The 21,348-nt window shown below is 39.3% G+C and overlaps 1 protein-coding gene across 1 annotated transcript; it reads right to left on the minus strand.

Annotated features, from left to right (window-relative positions):
• Positions 1-295: 295 nt before the first annotated feature.
• On the minus strand, positions 296-4,915 carry MED30 (mediator complex subunit 30). The gene is made up of 4 exons (XM_072410711.1): positions 4,667-4,915; positions 4,124-4,282; positions 1,721-1,831; positions 296-510 (listed from the first exon to the last, which is right to left on the minus strand). The coding sequence occupies exons 1-4, from the start codon at positions 4,847-4,849 to the stop codon at positions 415-417; spliced, it is 549 nt and encodes a 182-aa protein (XP_072266812.1). The 5' UTR covers positions 4,850-4,915; the 3' UTR covers positions 296-414.
• Between the last annotated feature and the right edge of the window lie 16,433 nt (positions 4,916-21,348).

Genomic DNA, 21,348 nt, shown 5'->3' on the forward strand with positions numbered 1-21,348 from the left:
CATGTGCCATTCATTGTCCCCTTCTGATCACTCTGTGCCATTCATTGTCCCCTTCTGATCACTCATGTGCCATTCATTGTCCCCTTCTGTTCACTGACTCACTTAGCATTCTCCACACTTTTATCCCTGGACCCTTCAAACTCTAACCATCAAAATGTGATTAAAGAAATCAAAGTAACAATGGAAATCCTGTTATTACAACCTGTAAAGCTCAAACTGTATCCGTTGTCTGAGGGAACCATCAGGAGACTCAGGAATAAGTCGTTAATAAGGAGTAAGGAGTTATTGTAGATCATTCCCAGGAAAAAACACTTTTTTTTAATCAGGTATAAAATATACATTACTATTTTACAACACCCATATAAAACAGTATTTATTACACAAAATGACAAAAAAAAATAAATTATGGTTAGGTCAGTTTCTCATTGCAAGCATTGCGTTTATATCCCAGATGAGATTCCGTAACTGATCCATGATTTGTTTCAACTGCTGATTCTTCTGTTTTAATTTCTGCAAAGGAGAGAAAACAAGTCATAGCTAATCTGGAGGGATTCTATGCGTGCAATAGTTACTACAGACCACCAAAACATAACTACTAGCATCATTGGGGGGGGATTAAAGCATAACAGTACTTATACATACTGAAATTTTTTGCCCCCCAAACTACTCCTGAAATTCTAGATTGGACTATAGGATATCCGGGTACAGAGATCTGACCACTGCAGCCCAATGCCCCTCCAATCCACGCAGAAGCGATAAACTTTTGCCAGGTAAAACAGCTCCTGTTTCTTTTTTCCATCTGGTTATTTAAATGTTTGGCTTTGACATTAGGAGGAGGAACTTTTAACAGAACAGAATCTGCATAAAATGCACCAGCCATGAGAGAGCTGCTGGAGCTTTACCCTTCTTGTTCTAGCAATGACAGCTGCCTATGTCTTGTTCAACAACTAACTTACTGATCCAGAACAAGCTTGCAGCAAATAAAAGTCAAAAATGCCCCCGTCTCTTTACCTATAGTGACGAAGCCAAAGGGGCAGCTTGTCAGCCAGGCCACTAGCATGTTGCTAATGAAAGCTCTGCAATGGAAGTCTACTTATTGCTCTCATTACAGAACCTTAATGAGGGAAAAGTGATTGTAAGCAGATAAGTCATCGCCATGGGTTAAGTTTCCTTCCTGATTCAGTTGGCCTGATTTAATAAAGGCTGGAGAAAATACACTTCCATCAGTGAAGCTGGTTGATCCAGCAAACCTGGAAAGGATTTCTTCAAAGTCGATTGCTATTTGATAGCAAATGTTTTGATTCATGAACCAGACCCATTCCAGGTTTGCTGGATCACCCAGCTTCACTGAAGAAATTGTATTCTCTCGGGCCTTGGACAGCTTTAATAAATAAGGCCCAGTGTCTCAACTCTAGCCTAGACAGGGGATTGATATCAGGGGCCCTCTGATGTAACTGAGCTGGGGCCAGGTGACTGGCTGCTTGTTCCTGAACACTATGGGGGAAGTCACGCGCCTCATATCTGGATGCCCTGATCCATTAGTCCAGCAGTGCAGAGAGGGAGGGCAGTTCAGCAAATAGATCCCATCTGGGCATGGTCTGCCTGTCTTAAGGGTTACAGTGAAGCCGGCCTGTTCTGATCAGACTAAGCCCACTACACATTCCACAATTTAGAGATTTGAAGCAGCCGTTATCATGGTGGTAACTTATATCAGTCATACCTTATTTACTTCCATGATTTCTCTTCTTTCCTCACTTGCATATCGTATCTGACTGGCCGGACCACGGTCATCATTTTTCCAGTAGTCGTCTTCAATGTAGGGGATCAGTTGCTGAAATAAACAGAAACAATCATACATTAGAAAAAGCCATTCGGAAATCAGGGACAACAGACAATAAGGAAACATTTAACCCTTTAACCCTCAGTTTATGATAGATACAACTGTCAGGGCTGGAATATGAAATGAGAACAGCAGGGTAAAGGATGGACAGGAAACTCCTGCAGTGATCGTGTGACAATGCTAAATTGAGAATTAGGATTTAATCTACAATCTGCAATGAATGGGTAACAAAAATCCACCGGCCTGCTGCAGACATGGCTTGTTTTCCTATAGCATTATTATCTGTTATATTTTACAAAGAAAGTAGGAAATCCACATCATCCTAGAAATCATTATTGGGGTCAGTGGTCACCAATCGGTGGTAGGCGGCTTTGTCCCTCATATGGACACAACCTGTCCACTCTCCCATCGCAGGCTCAGACTTGCTTGCTGAACATCCTTGGGGGGACAGTAGCGCAGGGCTGTAGACACCCCCCTAAATTTAGGTCTGAGCCTGCGATGTAAAGCAGGCGGGTTCTGGCATCATGATGTCACTTTGGGGCAACAATTGCCAACCAGTGGTCCGCATGAAAATTTTCGTGGTCCGCAGCTCTGGCCAGTGCGCCCCCCAGCGTGGTTCATCTCCTGAGACCGCTGGGGGGCGCACTGGCCAGGGCAGCGTACCATTTCCCCTGTACGGTTTCCAGGCTCAGGGTGGGAGCGGGTTGTGTCTTTGGAGGCTCAGACCTGCGATGTGGGAGTGGATGGGTTCTGGAATCATGACATCACTATGGGGGAAGTTTCTTCCCTTTTGAGTGACACACGGCAGTGGTCCGTGAGGTTGGTGACCACTGGCCTAAGTAGATCTCATTCCTGCACTCACTCAAAACTGCATTTTTTTTATTTATTATTTTGGTGGGTATTAAAACATTTTAAATTAAAAAAAAGTTAAGCTCTACCGCCTCTGTTTTTATCACCATGAATAGGAGCGAAGAGCCTCCTGGGATACCTACGTCATGGATCCCAGGCTGCTCCTACTACACATGCCCAATTTGTTTCAATGGGGAGGAACACATGCTGATCTCACGCATGCTCAGTGAGATCGGCATTATTTTTTTCCTATTTACAGGGGCTACATCACTCGATCTCTAGCCTGCAGTGCGAGATTGGGTGACAAGGCAAAGCAGGAATACGAAGAAAACAAGCCACAGAGATGAAGACAAATACCGGGACTTACCGGGACAATTTAAGAAACCTCCAGAGGGATCAGTGGAAGCAAAAGGTGATTTTTTTTCTGTTTTAAGACGGAATACCGACCCTTACCCTGCGACCAGCTTCCTGCTATCCCAGAGTATAATACACGCCTGGCTTTATCACTGCGCTGCATCTCCCCTCCTATTGTCTGATACTCATCTCTAGTCTGGACTACTGTAACATCCTCCTCTCTGGTATTCCACTAACCCGACTCTCTCCTCTACAATCTATTATGAATGCTGCAGCCAGACTCATCCATCCTTCCCACCGCTCCTCTTCCGCTGCATCTCTTTGCAGATCTCTACACTGGCTTCCATTTCACCTTAGAATCAAATTCAAGCTCCTGTGTTTTGCCTTCAAATCCCTCCACAGTTATTGTCCCACTTACCTTTCTGACCTGATAGAAAAATACTCCCCTAGCCGCTCTCTCCGCTCCTCCGATGACCTACTAATGACTTCCTCACTCATAACCTCATCACACGCACGGATACAAGACTTCTCTAGAGCTGCCCCAACTCTCTGGAATGGTCTTCCTCGTCCTATTCAGCTTGCTCCTTCTTTCCGCTCATTTAAAAGAGCACTCAAAACCCATTTTTTTCAAATTTGCCCACCCATTTTCTTCTGTCTTTTGAAACCACTACTACTTCCCACCACTACATATCGCCCATCCTATTGTGTGTTACTTCCCCCACCTACTAGATTGTAAGCTCTTCGGGGTAGGGTTCTCTCCTCCTGTATCACTGTCTGTATCTGTCTGTCATTTCCAACCCTTATTTAATGTACAGCGCTGCATAAAATGTTGGCGCTATATAAATCTTGTTTATTAATAATATTAATAAAAATAATAATACTTCCCCCCACCTCTTAGATTGTAAGTTCTTTGGGTCAGGGTCCTGTCCTCCTCCTGTGTCACTGTCTGTATCTGCCTGTCATTTGCAACCCCTATGTATTGTACAGCACTATGTAATATGTTGGTGCTATGTAAATCCAGTTTAATAATAATAATAGGACAGCAGGAAATGCAGCATTGCAGTAACAGCCCCCCCTCACCTCTACAGGCACCGGGTCCAGTCCAGCGCAGTTTTCGTTGCATTTGTCGTACACCAACCTCAGCTTGCGGAATAGAATGGAGAGCTGCCGCAGGTGTTCCTGTAACTTCCCCAGGCGGTCCTGGTAGGTCCCGGTATGATAGGTAACACCATTGGGAAGCTGTAGAGAAATATTACAAGCAGGTTAGAAATCTGAGAATGATCTTATAAATCCCCTACTGCTCACAGATTTTATTTTTAGTTTAAGTTTATTTCTTAAACAATCCACTTTTTTGTAGAATATACAGCACATCGGGTTTAAGCGGGCCCTAAGGGTTATTGGTTTGCAGCAAATGTCAGGTTTTGGATGTTATGTGGCATGGTGACAACACTGCGACACAATTGGAAGGCAGCGACAGAGCGTTGTCACCCTACAACAGGAACCCCTATGGCAGGCCTGCTAAAAGTCTCATTCAGACTAAGAATCTTTATTAGAAACCAGGACAAATATTGGATGCCTGGAAGCAGTGACCAGCGCCTGCAGTAGCCGTAGCGGAGTACTGACCTGCATGTTGCGCAGCAACTGGAAGATCTCCATGGTGCGGAAGACGATGTCCTGCACTGTTTCCTGACCGATTCGGCACAGAGATGCCGTATTCACCTCCCTGGATGCTGCGGCGGGGGGTGGAGCGGGGAAGCCACCGGGTGGCCCCGCCATTCCCGCTCCGGAGAGCGGAGGAGTAGACATATCAAACGGGGCCTGACTACAGCCAGCGCCGAATACTCTTTCTTCTGCCCTCCACAAGATGGCGGCGGACTTCTTTTGTCTACGCTGTAATTTGCCAGTCACAACATGCCGGATTCTTTTTTTTTTTTACAACTTTATTTATTTTGTACAAAAGAATAACAATGAATGGTATAAGGATACAGATACAGCTCAATGTCATGAAAATATTAAATATAATCAGAGAAGTACTCATTTTTTGCTCGTTTGTTCTGAGTCAGCATGGCAGCCAGGCAACTTATCTTTCGGGGAAGTTTTCAGTGTCACTGTCTTCATGACAAATTAACTTTAAAGCGTACCTAAACTCAGAACTTTACATAAAAAGGGTAGACAATCCTTTTATGTAAGGTAAAAGTTCTGTTTGTTTTTTCTTTTTTTAAAGTGCAACACTCGGGATACCAACGTCACGCAACCCGGGAGGCTCTTGGGTGCTCCTTCTGTGCATGCCCCAGCATCTCAGGAATGCGAATAAGGAGCCCTTTCATCAAAAGGGAAAATTTGCTGATCTCACGCATGGGCAGTGGGATCGGCAAATTTTTTTCCATCTATATCACCCCATCCCACGCCTGGGTCGGGTGACGGAACAAGAACCTGGAAGAAGAAGAGAAGATAGTGGCACCTGGCGTGCCAGCCCAAAGATGAACGGAAGAAACCTCCAGACCAATCAACTGCTCTGCGGGATTAAAGGTAAGTGGATTTTTAAGTTACATATAGTTTCAAACATATCAAATTGTGTATATTATAATAATTGTGGTAAACAAATAAAAGTAAACCAGTTCTATCATATGTATGAATGGTTGGATTTGATTGGAATTCTTAGAAAACAATCATAAGGGCAAAGTATTGTCCATGTGTGCAGCATTTTAGGCCTTCTGACCGCATAATTGCTGATTAAATATCAATTGGGGGCATGGAGTTGGCTCAGTGATTAGCTCAATGTTTATCTACCAGGATTTTGTGGAAACTTAGGGTTACACAAGTCGTTGCTTGGGGTTCATGGAACACTTAGCAATTCGGACTTTTGAGGTGAGTTACTATTAACACCAATTACCGAGCTCAACAAAAAAAAAAATTTTTTTCACTTGCCAAGGATTTTTTAATATATTTAGTTAGTTTCAGGTCTGCTGAACCCAGAAATGACATTAGTTTCATTTGATTGGCCCTAGTTCTTGTGATACAGGAATCGGAATAGACGATTTTACCAACAACAAAACCCGCAGCCAACCAATCATAAATTACATATAGTTTCAAACATATCAAATCGTTTATATTATAATAATTGTTGTAAACAAATAAAAGTAAACCAGTTGTATCATATGTTGTATAAATGATTAGATTTGATTGGAATTCTTAGAAAACAATCATAAGGGCAAGGTATTGTTCATGTGTGCAGCGTTTTAGGCCTTCTGACCGCATAATTCCTGGTTAAATATCAATTGGGGACATGGGGTTGGCTCAGTGATTAGCTCAATGTTAATCTACCAGGATTTTGTGGAAATTTAGGGTTACACAAGTCGTTGCTTGGGGTTCATGGAACACTGAGCAATTCGGACTTTTGAGGTGAGTGACTATTAACACCAATTACCCAGCTCAACAAAAAAAATTTTTCTTTCACTTGCCAAGGATTTTTTAATATATTTAGTGTGTCTGCTAAACCCAGAAATGACATCAGTTTCATTTGATTGGCCCTAGTTCTTGTGATACAGGAATCGGAATAGACGATTTTACCAACAACAAATGTTAACACAGCATAATATTATCAATCTTTATTTACACCGATGTTTTGCATCTTATATATTAAATGTAGCATTATTTTAATGAAACTTTATTTTGCCTTCTTTTTATTCATACATTTCATTTTTTACAGAAATATGAATTCCTCAAGAAAAAGTTGTTTAAATGCCCCTAATGTATTTTGCTACAATTGTGGTGAATATTCTCAGCAAAAACAGAGAAAAAAAATTACAGAATTTGTGAAACAAGCATATCTTGCATATTTTGGTCTTAAACTGGGGGACCAAGATAAGTATTGGCTCCCCATATGTTATGCAAAACTTGTGTAGAGTGTCTACGTCAGTGGAAAAATGGAAAACTGAAAAGTTTGAAATTTGGTGTACCTATGGTATGGCGAGAGCCCAAAAATCATCATAATGATTGTTATTTTTGTGCTGTGAATGTAAAAGGTTTCAATCGCTACAAGAAAAACAAGTTGGAGAACCATGATTTGGAATCAGCAAGGCGTCCTGTGCCGCATGGTGCTGATGTTCCCATACCAGTGTTCAGTACACTCCTTGATATTCCTGTATCCGACATGGAGGATATACCGGGTTTGGAATGTAATCCAGGAGATAGCATTGGAAGTGAATATGAAGAATTCATCAAACCAGCAGTTCTCCCAAGAAGAGCTCAATAATTTAATATGTGACCTAAGTCTGTCAAAACAAGTATCCAAACTTTTAGCATCCAGGCTAAAAGAAAAGAACTGTCTGAGACTGGAAGTTAAAATAATGGTTTATAGGACAAGAGAGGTGACACTCCTACCATATTTCAGTGAAGATGGAGACTTTGTGTACTGCTGTAACATCCCTGGACTACTAGCCCATATGGGAGCAGTGGAAAAATGGAAAACTGAAAAGTTTGAAATTTGGTGTACCTATGGTATGGCGAGAGCCCAAAAATCATCATATTGATTGTTATTTTTGTGCTGTGAATGTAAAAGGTTTAAAAAACAAGTTTTCAAAAACAAGAAAAACAAGTTGGAGAACCATGATTTGGAATCAGCAAGGCGTCCTGTGCCGTATGGTGCTGATGTTCCCATGCCAGTGTTCAGTACACTCCCTGATATTCCTGTATCCGACATGGAGGATATACCGGGTTTGGAATGTAATCCAGAAGTGTGGAAGTGAATATGAAGGAAGTGTTTCATCAAACCAGCAGTTCTCCCAAGACGAGCTCAATGATTTAATACGTGACCTAAGTCTGTCAAAACAAGTATCTGAACTTTTAGCATCCAGGCTAAAAGAAAAGAAAGTCTGAGACCGGAAGTTAAAATAATGGTTTATAGGACAAGAGAAGTGACACTCCCACCATGTTTCAGTGAAGATGTAGACTTTGTGTACTGCTGTAACATCCCTGGACTACTAGCCCATATGGGAATACCAGAATACTGAGCAGAAGACTGGCGGCTTTTCATAGACAGTTCCACTCGAAGTTTGAAATCTGTCCTAGTGCCTAATAGCAACTGCTATGCATCAATTCCAATTGGTCACTCAACAAAACTTAAAGAAGAATATGAAAATATCCAAATGTCTTACAAAAGCTTTGCTATCATGATTACCAATGATCCATATAAGTTGATTTAAAAATGGTGAACTTCCTACTTGGACAGCAAAGTGGATACACAAAGCACCCATGTTTCATCTGCTTGTGGGATAGTAGAGCAAAGCAGAATCACTGGAAATAAGTGACATGGCCTCCAAGGGAAAACATGAAAAAAACATCATTAACAAGCCAATTGTCGACAAAGAAAAAATCATTCTCCCTCCACTACACATAAAGTTGGGATTAATGAAGCAATTTGTCAGAGCTCTGAACAAGGACGGTGATTGCTACAAATACATTTGTAGATTCTTCCCTGGATTGAGTACTGAAAAATTTAAAGCAGGAATCTTTGATGGACCCCAGATTTGGAAACTGAAAAATGATTCAAATTTCACAAGTTACATGACTGATAGTGAAGCTTCTGCCTGGCAGAGCTATGTCATGGTTGTCAAGAATGTCTCGGGTAACCATAAAGCACAAAATTATGAAGAACTAGTACAAAACTTGCTCTTAAACTTTAAAAATTTGGGTGCTACTATTACTATGAGTATAAAGGTACACTATCTCCATAATCATTTGCAAGAATCTTTCATAAAACCTTGGCGATTTTAGCGAGGAACAAGGGGAGAGATTCCATCAAGATATAAAGGTGATGGAAGAAAAGTATCAGGGCAGATGGGATAGACACATGATGGCAGACTACTGCTGGAGCCTTCAACGTGATTGTCCTAATCATCAACATAAAAGGAAATCATACAAACTGAGTTTTCAGTTACTTCTTTGTGATTAGTTCTGTAAATATAGTGAATATAGAATATATTGACATTAAGTATTTCAAAAATTGAATTTTGTATACGTAGGCATATCTAGTTTCATTTTGCTTAATTTTCATGTTTCATTAGTTTTCTATGAAGGTAATATTGAGGTCATTATTTCAAAAACTAGAGCCAATCTAGCAAAACCAATACGATATTTGGAATCTGTGCATCAAACATAACCTAAAATGACTTTATTCTGTTGAGCAAAAAAATGTTTGTTGACCAGTGTTATCTTTTTGCCTATTTGTAAGGGTGACATTCTTGGCCACCACACTAACTTACTGTGAGCTGTGGATTTAGCAAAATATAGTAAGGGATGCCCGAAGACCTGAAAGTTGTTTAAAGGGTTCTCCCATGTTAAAGGCTAGGTTAGCACCTAATCCCTATAGGACTGGGTCTTAGGTTCAAATCCTGCCCAGGATGTTAACTGCAAGGAGTTCGGGTGTTTACTTCAGGCACACACATCCAAAAACATGCAGATATGGTGATTTGCTTCCTCAGAAAATGTCCTTGGAATGGAAAATAAGCAACACGACACAGGAGGGTAAATGCTTCAAGACAAGATTCATCAGTGTTCCTACATCTGACGGAAAAGGGAATTCCTAAGGACATTGAGGGACATATTTTGGACAGAGAGGATAATTGGTATCTACAATAAAATTAGAACAACAATCTCTAAACAAGGGATTGGCCGTCTTCACCACCTGTCTTCCACCTATAATGCCATTTTGACAACATTTCAAGCCTTTGGATATGTGGTTTGATGCTTTAAAGCCTATGCATACTTCCTGACACAAAATTTTACTCATTTCACACCTCCCAATCTTGGAAAATCCACATTGTCTACACGAAGTGTCACATTCCATGGTGATTGGATTAATGTGAAACTTTAAAGTTCCTCTTTGTGATCAGGCAGGGTTTTATTGCAGAAAGGAACAGGCAATGTCTCTTCTGCACCAAGCACTCTTACCCACTTCCTTATGTTCCCTTCAACTATAAGATTTGCTGGGTTCCATCTACACAGCTTTGCTTGCAGCTGCCAGGATTAAATGAACTCCCATGTGCCTAAATGGGAGTTACCGTATTTTTCGGACCATAAGACGCACTTTTTTTCCTCCTAAAGTGGGGGGAAAATCAGGGTGCGTCTTATGGTCCGAATGCAGAGGTACAGGGGCATATTTTTTTACTTCACTAACTTACTGTGAGCTGTGGATTTAGCAAAATATAGTAAGGGATGCCCGAAGACCTGAAAGTTGTTTAAAGGGTTCTCCCATGTTAAAGGCTGGGTTAGCACCTAATCCCTATAGGACTGGGTCTTAGGTTCAAATCCTGCCCAGGATGTTAACTGCAAGGAGTTCGGATGTTTACTTCAGGCACACACATCCAAAAACATGCAGATATGGTGATTTGCTTCCTCAGAAAATGTCCTTGGAATGGTATGGAAAATAAGCAACACGACACAGGAAGGTAAATGCTTCAAGACAAGATTCATCAGTGTTCCTACATCTGACGGAAAAGGGAATTCCTAAGGACATTGAGGGACATATTTTGGACAGAGAGGGTAATTGGTATCTACAATAAAATTAGAACAACCATCTCTAAACAAGGGATTGGCCGTCTTCACCACCTGTCTTCCACCTATAATGCCATTTTGACAACATTTCACACCTTTGGATATGTAGTTTAATGCTTTAAAGCCTATGCATACTTCCTGACACAAAATTTTACTCCTTTCACACCTCCAAATCTTGGAAAATCAACATTGTCTACACTGCAGTGTCAGATTCCATGGTGATTGGATTAAAGTGAAACTTTAAAGTTCCACTTTGTGATCAATTTGTGATCAGGCAGGGTTTTATTGCAGAAAGGAACAGGCAATGTCTCTTCTGCACCAAGCACTGTTACCCACTTCCTTATGTTCCCTTCAACCATAAGATTTGCTGGGTTCCATCTACACAGCTTTGCTTGCAGCTGCCAGGATTAAATGAACTCCCATGTGCCTAAATGGGAGTTACATCATCCTTGCCAATAAAGATGGTTGAACATTGGAATGTAGAAGGAAGAAGGTGGTGGCTCCAGCAATTTAACGGGGGCATGTGAGTGTAAAATTGGTTTAGTTCTAACCTGCCGTATCATACAAACTTAAAAGTAGAACTTTAGTTCAACTTTAAGGTGTTTATACTGTGTGGGTATAAATTCTGGGGCACACTAGTAGAACTGAAGAACATCAGCTTAGGATATTCTATCTTCTCCAGTCTTGGAGAGCCTTATGAATCAGGTCCAATGCAACAATGATCTAATTTACAAAATAAGATAGATGACTAAATGGTTGGGTGAAGGACAATTTGTTGAAGGTCATATGTAATAAGCCCTAAGATCAAGGACTGGTGGTATGAAACACGTCAAGGCACCATCATGCTGCTTGGGATCACCTGTTTTGGGTTGTGAATGAAGCCCTTATTGAATATGGCTTACAAATAATGACTCCTTGTTTTTGAGTATTTTTCAATTTGTTAGGACCAAGCAAGGTCTGAGGATCTGGTGGCATTGCCAGTGTTGAACAATGGGGCCAGTTTTGTTTCCCTAGCGGTAACAGAACCACATATGTGCCTTTCATAATGAACATTGATTAGATTTGCTCTTCTCAATGCCATGACTATCACTCACATAATAGTCGAGTATCCAAAATTAACAATATTTGCTTTCTTTCCAGAAACATAAAAAATAGACACAAGATAACGCTAAACGCCCTCAACAGTAAGTAAGCTACAATGTTTTAAATCTCCAGCAAACTGCTTTTAGATTTTTCATTTGGCAACCTTTGTCTTCAGAAATTATCTATGAGAGTGCTTCAAAGTGCCCTTGGAGCATTGACTAGAACATCACAAAATCAAAAAAAATCCAATAGCAGTAAATTATACTCAAAATACTCAACAAAAAAATGATTTTCACATTTCCTTGACATGTGCCAAGATGTGATTTTCACATTTTTTTCACATATATTTTCTAAAACCATAAACCACAATAAAAAATACACAAAATATCCCAAAAGATTAAAAACTAAAGACACTACACTCAAAACCTTTTAAAAACACTTTATTTTCCTCTAATTTTGAATTCTTGATGGAATCCAATATGCTGTATTTTGCTGTATTGCTGAAATTGAGAACATTGTGGGCATTTTATTCAAGTGGGACAAATTTACACATTCATAAGGGACAGCACATTTAGCTAATGGTATATGCAGGCTTTGCTGTTTGCTTAGACAGTGTTACACAATTGAATTATATAATAACATCCATTTTCCCCATGTATGGTTTTCCCACAAAACACAAAGAAAAAATAATGCTCCAATCACTGGTAGGAATTTATTTAGTCATCATGTGCATGACTTATTCCTTTTAAATTTTTGGAGTAAAATTCATTGTTGATAATTATTCTCAAGACAACATCCAAAACAGAACCAATAGTAATTGAAAAATAGAATAAAGCTTATTAAAAAGGGGTTTTTACACAAGCACATAATGCCGTGTTCTCTGTCCTTCTCTCAAGGCTTCTCCTTTTATGTTTTTAGTCCACATTGCAGCCCCCAACAATAGTCAGCAATGATGGTAATGGTCCCCTGCTCTTTTGTCAACATATTTTCAACAATGGCCTTAAAGTTTAGGTCTATAATGATACCAGGGAATTTGGTGATCACTTCCTCAAACAAAGGCCAAGCTCCTCGTCCATTTTTGTCTCAAACTGTGGCAGCATGGTGGCTCAGAGGTTAGCTTTCTGGCCTTTGCAGTGCTAGATTCCAGGTTCAAATCTTTGCCAGGACACCATCTGCATGGAGTTTGTATGCTTTCCTTTGCCCAGGTTTACTCTGGTTTCCTCCCACATTCCAAAAATATGCAGGTAATTTATTTGGCTTCCCCCTCAAATTTACTTTATACTGATGTCATAAGACTTGAGTAGGGTAGTTAGATTGTGAGTCCCTTTGAGGGACAGCTAGTGACATGACTATGGACTTTGTAAAACACTGCGTAATATGTTGGCGCTATATAAATACTGTGTAATAACAATAAACTATGGATCTTTTATCAGTTTGCAGATTTCAGGACCAACATTCACCTTTTTTTGATAGAAACTTCACAAACTGCTTCATGATCCCAAGTTTGATGTGGAGTGAAGGCAGAAGTGCTTTACTTTGGGTCCATGAGATGTGCCCTTTACAATGTTTTTACTTCCAGTTCCCAATGGCATTCGCCTTGGGCATCAGCAGAGCACAGCAATGTAGCTCATTTCTTTGTCTTGAACACTGTCTTTCCAAACATTTACATGTAAGTGTTCTAGATACTCTGCATGAGTACAGTACAGACTGTCAGAAAATAATAAAAAATGGCCAAGTTAAACATTGATTTGTAAAAGAAACCTTACGTGATAAGAAAAATGGATGTTATTTTCGGAAAGAGGGACCCAAAAAGAGAGATGTTTGAAAAAAATGTTTCCATTCCAGGCCTGCATAATGTGTGTGCTGGTAAACTTTAAGCAAAGTGGTAGCTCTGGCCCACTGGCTAATCTACAAATCTTTACAATACGATACAATTACAACAATATAAAAAGCAACCATGTAAAAAAGTGAAAACTAGAATATATATAATATATAACTCTAAACACTACAACAGCTTGGGCTTGTGTACATGGGTGGTAATGTAGAGGTGTGGTTACTGCTTCTTTACCACCAGTATCTGTGCCTGAGGTTGAGCTGTCTGTTGAATTGTCTCTCTTACAGCTGCCTATAGGAATGAATAGGGGCAGTTTACTAGCACCCATGTAAGCAACTCATACACTCAATCATGTAGACTAGTGGTCGCCAACTGGTGGTCCGCAAGAAAAGTTTGGTGGTCCACAGAAAAATTTGGACATTATATGCAATTTTTATGTTTTATTAATAAAAAAACAAAATATTATTGTATTAAATTTTTTTATTCTGAATGAAAGTTTTCACCTCTATATTGCACTAAATTCACAAACTGTACTAGAGACGGAAAAAGGAGGTGCAGTATAGTCTTAAGTTGTATGAGACAACCGTTGCCGAGCCGTACGCTTCAGTATTGTTTCCACCATTACAACAGTCACCCCGCTCCGCCAATACCGATTCTCATCCCATTGTTTTGTTTTATTTGTTCATTTCTCAGATGTTCTTTTAGGTAAGTATGACCATAACTGTGTATTTTTTTTACCTGTTATATTTAATGGCATCAAAAAGTTTGACTTAGATAACTATCATTTCTTGTTTGGTCTTAGATTGGAATGAAATAAACCCATAATGAGTGAGAGAAAGCAAACTAATATTTTGCTTTTCTTTAGTAATACCAAAGATAATGCAACTAATGATAATAGTAACAATAGTAATACTTCACTTAACCATGAGCTGATCAATGAATCAGAGACTCCACAGTCCTTGTCAGCACCATTAGGAAGATCATTATTTTACAAATGGATTTATCTTTTTTTTTTAAATTTATATAAATGGTCCCCAGGATTTAAAATTGTGAATTTAGTGGTCCGTGAGGTCCAAAAGGTTGGGGACCGTTGATGTAGACTAAACATGGCAGCATGGAGTATGTTGAGAAAACCTAGCTTAAAATTGCAGCATTAGGTGAAACCAGATTGGTCCGTTTATATTACCTTATATAATCTGTATACAGTATTATATATACTGTATATAATCCTGTATTGTATCATGCAAATAATACAGGAATAAAAACAAAAAAGCATATCTAAAAACAGTTATATACTGAATACTATCAATGAATGTATGATCCACATACAGTCATCAGAGCACCTTGGTGGTCCACCATTCAACTGTAGTAAGCTGTAGTATAGGGGGGGAAGTGAGCTCAGTGACAATGGCCATGTTTCTGCATCGTCATTTAAACACACAATGTCAGTTCTTGCCTTCCTTTTTTATAAATTCTCTGTTTTTAAATGCTTTTTAATTATTGGTATTAACATGTTTAAGCTTCTCAAATGTAATTGTAAAGTATTAGCAGGATGATTATAACTGTAGTAGGTCTCAGCTGGTGGCATGGCAAAATCTCTGATTCACTGTTGTCTGATGTACACTAAACCGTTTTTTTGTGTTGAACTGGAATTAATTCAGCTAAACAATATGCACATAACCCCCCACTTTTTTTAACTAAAACCTAGGGCTACAAAACCTGATTTACTAAAAAAATTAATTTTGACCAGCAGCTTTAACAAATAGGGAAAATCTAGAAGGCAAGATGCTTTACCAAATTTTGCAAAAGAGGAGGGGGAGGGGAGGGGCTCTCCTGATAAAAGTAGATGCTTCTTGCCTTTCCCACCCAGCGGTGACCTAAGATATCTACATGAACCCTTTATGACAAGTTTGGCAACTAAAATGTATCTGAATCTTAAAATTAAAAATGCATAAAAAATAATGGTTACCCAGAGCTAGTCCAAGACTGGTGTTCTTCTCTAAATATCTATGGTTTTGCTTATTTCAATCAGGTGATCCTGAAAGTTAGAGGTTGCATAGAAGCTCCCCATGCTATGCTACCTGAGCAGCTTGCTATGTAGATGCAACAGTGGATTTTTAAGAATGCATGTGTCCACTGGGTATTGCAAACTGCATGCTGATGGATAGTGGGTCAGCATGTTCAGTTGCAATCGCACACAGCCTAAAGACAATTATTGTCATTATCTACTACTCACAACAAATTGCCATCAGATGATGAATCAGACAATCTATGTCCAGTTCTCACATCACATGGCTACAATAGAGCTGGTCATAAATCCCAACTGCCCAGCAAACGTGAAAGTTACACGGACTGAGGAGCATGCACCCCATCACATTCACAGTTTTTGATTGGCTGGCCCAAGAAAACAGATACAGACCAGATATGGTGGAGGCCCAACTATTGGGGATACTTTTTAAGTATGTAGTCAAAATGGCAAGCCCCCGCCTTACCGACATTTTGCACACCAAAAAAAAATGAATGCACAAATTATAATTTTTTAAAATACCAAATGGAATAATTTAGATGGTAGATTAAAGTTTCAGTGTAAAAAATACTTTTTAATAGTTAAAAGATTAATTTTGTATTATTTAAAATATGCTACACTTGAGAAGTGTCAAATGACCAATATAATTATCAAAAGATTAAGCCATTTAAATTGGATTCTATGTGAACATTTCAACAAGTTGTATATTATATCGATGAATAAAACACTTTCTATAAAAGGTCAAGGTTTAAAAGACAATATAAAGAAACAACACAAAAATAAACTTACCTGCCTACTCACACTTTTTCAAAAACAGTCACCTGTCCTTGTTCTGTTACAAGTGCTGCCATCTTTATCCTTATACTGTGCACATGCGCCGCTCTGTGTACTTTAAAAAAAAAAAAAGAATCCAAACAGCTAGGTAAGAGTGTTTTTGTGCAGAAGGGACATTGCCTGTCCTTTCTGCAATAAAAATCCCACATGCTCCCAATTTTTCATCATGCAACTTTAGGCATTCATAAATCATTTAGATTCACTAACCCACTCTTTTAAGAAGAATGTAGGCTTCATCCAGATCCACCACACTTAGAAAATTATTTTCTTTTCAGGGATTATTACAATCCATCAACGGATGGTCTAGTTCAGCGGTCGCCAACAGGAGAAAATTTTGGTGGTCCGTAGCTCTGGGCGGTGCACCCCCCAGCGGGGTCAGGAGTAGGACCCGGGGGGGGCGCATCGGCCAAAGCCGCGGACCATGAATCCCGTACGGATTGTAGGCTCAGGGTGGTGGAGAGGTTGTATCTCTGGACACAACCCGCCCACTCTCCCATCGCAGACTCAGACCTGCAAAGGGAGAGTGGGTGGGTTCTGGCATTATGAGGTCCCTCTGGAGGAGGTTTCTTCCCCTTTGAGTGACACACAGCTCCCCAGAGTCGGTGCATTTAGTGGTCTGTTGGTCCGAAAAGGTTGGCGATTATTATTAATATTATTAAACAGGATTTATAAAGTGCCATGTTACGCAGCGCTGTACATTAAACAGGGGTTGCAAATGACAGATGAATACAGACAGTGATACAAGAGGAGAGGACCCTGCCCTGAAGAGCTTACACTCTAGTAGGTGGGGGATTTTACACACAATAGGATGGGCATTATTTACACAGTATTTATATAGCACCATCACATTACGCAGCGCTGTACAAAGTCCATAGTTGTGTCTAACTGTCCCTCAAAGGAGCTCACAATCTAATGTCCCTACCATAGTCATATGTCATCAATGTAGTCTAAGGTCAATTTTTAAGGGGAAGCCAATCACCTCACTGTTTATTTTTGGGATGTGGGAGGAAACCAGAGCAGCTGGAGGAAACCCACGCAGACACCTGGGACCCAGCTCTGCAAAGGCCGGAGTGCTAACTCCTGAGCCACCGTGCGGCAGTCAATGTTCTAGTTGTCCGTTCATTGCCCCTTACCATTTGCTCCAACACGTACACCAAATTACAACGGCTCCAACCTTGCAAGTGAGGTAAAATTTTTGTTTCATGTTGCTTTATTTTTTACTATTATATCTTGATGATCAAAACTCTTTAAAGCAGGACTAAATCCAAACATTAGAAAATTGCGAGCAGGCAATTCTTTAAATTACAGTAGGGACAGGTGATAAACTTCTGCAATAAAATAACCTCACCTGCCCCATCACACTTTCAATGTCATTCTGGCTCAGCCAATCAAGATGTCCAAAGATCAAAACGAAGAAGAGAAGAAGGAGGAAGATGGCGACACCCAGGTACGTGTAAATAGGGTTTAGTTCCACTTTAATATTTTAATACAGTGCTGATAATCAACCCTACATGTGCAAGCCTATTAAAGGCAACACAGCAAGACTTATTAGGATATCTTTCCTCATTTCAGGTACTCAGCATTTTATAATAATATTACTTTTTATTTTTATTAGACCAGAGTTGTCATGGTGCAGCAATAATGATCACTTCTCTAATCAGAAGCTTTAAAACCCAAACAGCCCGAACAGCATGACAATCAACCATGATGACATTTCATAGCGTAACTTCGTACCACGGAACAATGTTTTGTATATTTCATGTTCAATCTGCTCCTTTACAAGAGCTGTTGGAGGAAAAGGTTTTACACCTTATAAAAGGTGACAAGCTGGTGCTGCGCGGATTGTACAGAGGGAAGAACAGCTGGGTGGAATTAACATCTTTTAGCTGCTAATAAATTATGTCACCCTGAGATTCTGAGAGGGTCTGATATTTTAACAATTTAAAGGAAATAATAAAAACATATACAGCACATCTCAGCAATATTGCCCACTGTTCTTTGTTAAAACACTAATGCATTCCCACACTTTGGGTGGAAAAGAAATATCCGTTATCACATCCCTGTAACATTAACTACAACTGCATTTTTGTGTTTTTGGGATTTTTTAGGTATCACAACTCTTTTTACTTTATACAGTTAAAAATTCATATAATGTATTAATATTCATAAGTATATACAACATTTTAAAACATTCCAGCACATAACAATAGTTTGTAGGACACTTTCCCCAGACATTTTTTTGCCTTAATGCGTTTTACCTTTTGGCTTCATCAGAAGGCTCAACCTTTGAATAAGCCTGTTCCAACATCTGATATATATGTTGGGAATAAAAAAAATAGATAAATCCTATCAGCTTGTTTACAATATAAGATATTTGGAAAAAATGTATATTCACCAGACAATCAGTGTATAGAATTCCAAACACCCATGTAAAGCAGGGGTCCACAACCCAGCGGTGGTCTGCGGCTCTTGCCAGTGGTCAGAGAAGGCTCAGAGACAAAACCTGCCCACTCTCCCATTGCAGGCAACACAGACCTGGAATGGAAGAGTGGCCGGGTTCTGGCATCATGGCATCACTCTGGGGGAATTCTCTTCCCCTTTGAGTGACACACGGCTCCCCGTGCATGCACGGTCCGGAGTCCATATCTTTAGTGGTCTGTAAGCCCCAAAAGGTTGGGGACCACTGATATAAAGCAAAGTGAATTATTCAAATATTTTGTAAAATCATTGTAAATCCATTGTTGACAACCAATAGCTACACAATTATCAGTGTAATCTATATAAATATATATATATATATATATATATATATATATATATATATATATATATAAAAAGCTGCACCCCACCCAGGGATGTCCTTTATTGCAGAAGGGAAAAGCAATGTTTCTTTTACAATAAAATACACTCACCTGTCTTCACTCCATTGAGGATGATATTATCCTTTCCTCTACTGGGTTTTGGATCTTTGGTCATCTTGAATGGCAATGCTGGAGTGATGTTGTCTGACCGACTGGAGTTAACTCATTCCCAACAAACAATGGTATGCTGTGATACCAGGCATTGTACATGTTGCTCACCAGTCAAATTACATTTCAGAACAGATGGCGAACAGACAGGTATGTTAATTGTAGAAAAAAACATTAATTGCGTTTTTTTCCTTTTATTTTATTGAGCTCACTTTAAAATACCACAAAAATGGGGCATAGAACATGACACAGCTGTATAGATATAAATAAACACTTTACTGGTATATTTACCAAATTAAGAAGTAGTACATAGAATAGCAGAAGCTTATTGTTGGGGTTTACATACACTTTAAGGACCATTGTACCTTTTGATGAGTCCCATGATCCATCTGGTAGGTAAATGGTAATAAATAGGATTACATTCTTATGTGAGGTTTTTCTGTTTTGGGGTAAGCCCTTGTGAAGATGGTGGCACATGGGGACTATGTTTAAGTCCTTGTTTATAGACTTTAACAGTCAAAAACATAATATACAGCCAACGTGTTTCAGTGATGTTCCTTTCCCCCTTTTTTAGGGTTTAGTTTGGTGCATCAGATGCATCCATGTAAAGGCTTAGCTTTGATGCAAGATGAGTTGGGTTCTCAATGTCTGCTGCCATATTGTGGGGAAAGCACATCACCTAAATTGCATTGGCTACATAAACTTTTCCTATAAAGCCTTTAAAACCAAATACTGTGTTCCATGACTGTTTGTGCTTGACACTTCTCATACAACCATAAGATAGACTTATAAAACAGGTTAAATTATAAGTTTACTGCCTGCCTTAGCTTCCTTAATCCCCAGTGCTTTGGGCAGCAGTTCAAGCCAAACCAACAGGGATGTGATCTATTCTTCAAGACACAGGTTATCCCTAATATCCAGCTTTATGGGAACATTTATGAGATTTTCTTTTATTCCTGTATTGTCTATAAGACAGGAAGTTATGAAAGAGAAATCTTCCTAAACAAATGGAAAAAAAATCCAGTTTAACTATTTCTTAATCTATCTCTATTTAATCTAAACAAAAAAAGTTTTTGGCTTTAAATATACTGTATAGCCTATCTACGGGGGAAAACTTTTGCCTGCCTATCCTTCTTTCCCACCCTTGCTTAACCCATCCACATGCTTTTTAGTTGTTCTTGCCTTTCATTCTATAAATTTAATATATTGAAGATATATTCACCAATAGTCACCTAAGAGCAGATGCACTCATGCCGGCAAGTCCCCCTGTGTTGATGTCCCTGCTTTGGATCCCTTTTCTAGATTCCATTATTGGATGTCTTGGCTGGACAGCCAACGGAAGTGTCGTCGGTGATTCCACTGGATCCCATTGTAAAGGTAGGAGTCAAAGAAGATTTAGGACTGAACACATGTCCTCATATTTAGGAAAGTGAAAGGGCATTTTAAATTTACTCTTTAAATGCATTTTTATGCTTTTTTTTATAAGTATATAAAACAAATTGAAATTACTATGGCTTTCCTTAAAATTCTTTTAGATTTTGGTTCTGTATACTGCAGAAACGTTTGTACAAAATGGGAAAAAAGAACAGGAAGAAAATGATTTATTCACTACATCCCATATATGCCAGAGCTATGCATTTATCACACTTTGTTGGTAGGGTAGTGAGCATTGTAAATATCAGTGGTCAGTGTTGCTGGCTCTCCTAGAACCTATTTACAAAGGTCTTATGGGGTTGCTCATAAAAAGGGAACTGAAAAGCCCCATTAATCACGCAGATCTACTGGCAGAGCTGAGCTTAAACAGAAATGAAGCTATGTACCCAAAGATCAAAAGTGCAATACAAATTCTTCTAGGAAAATGTAAATTTGGAATATAACATTGTAGGTAGAAAAACATTAATATTCAAGGGCCAGTCCATGGAAAAGGAATATTTCTTTATTGAGGAAATCAAGTTTCTATTGGAATACATACCTGTGCCTGTTGAGGTGTAACTAGAAATCCCAA

Source organism: Pyxicephalus adspersus, chromosome 5 (genome assembly GCF_032062135.1).
Source record: "Pyxicephalus adspersus chromosome 5, UCB_Pads_2.0, whole genome shotgun sequence".
Taxonomy (NCBI): Eukaryota; Metazoa; Chordata; class Amphibia; order Anura; family Pyxicephalidae; genus Pyxicephalus; species Pyxicephalus adspersus.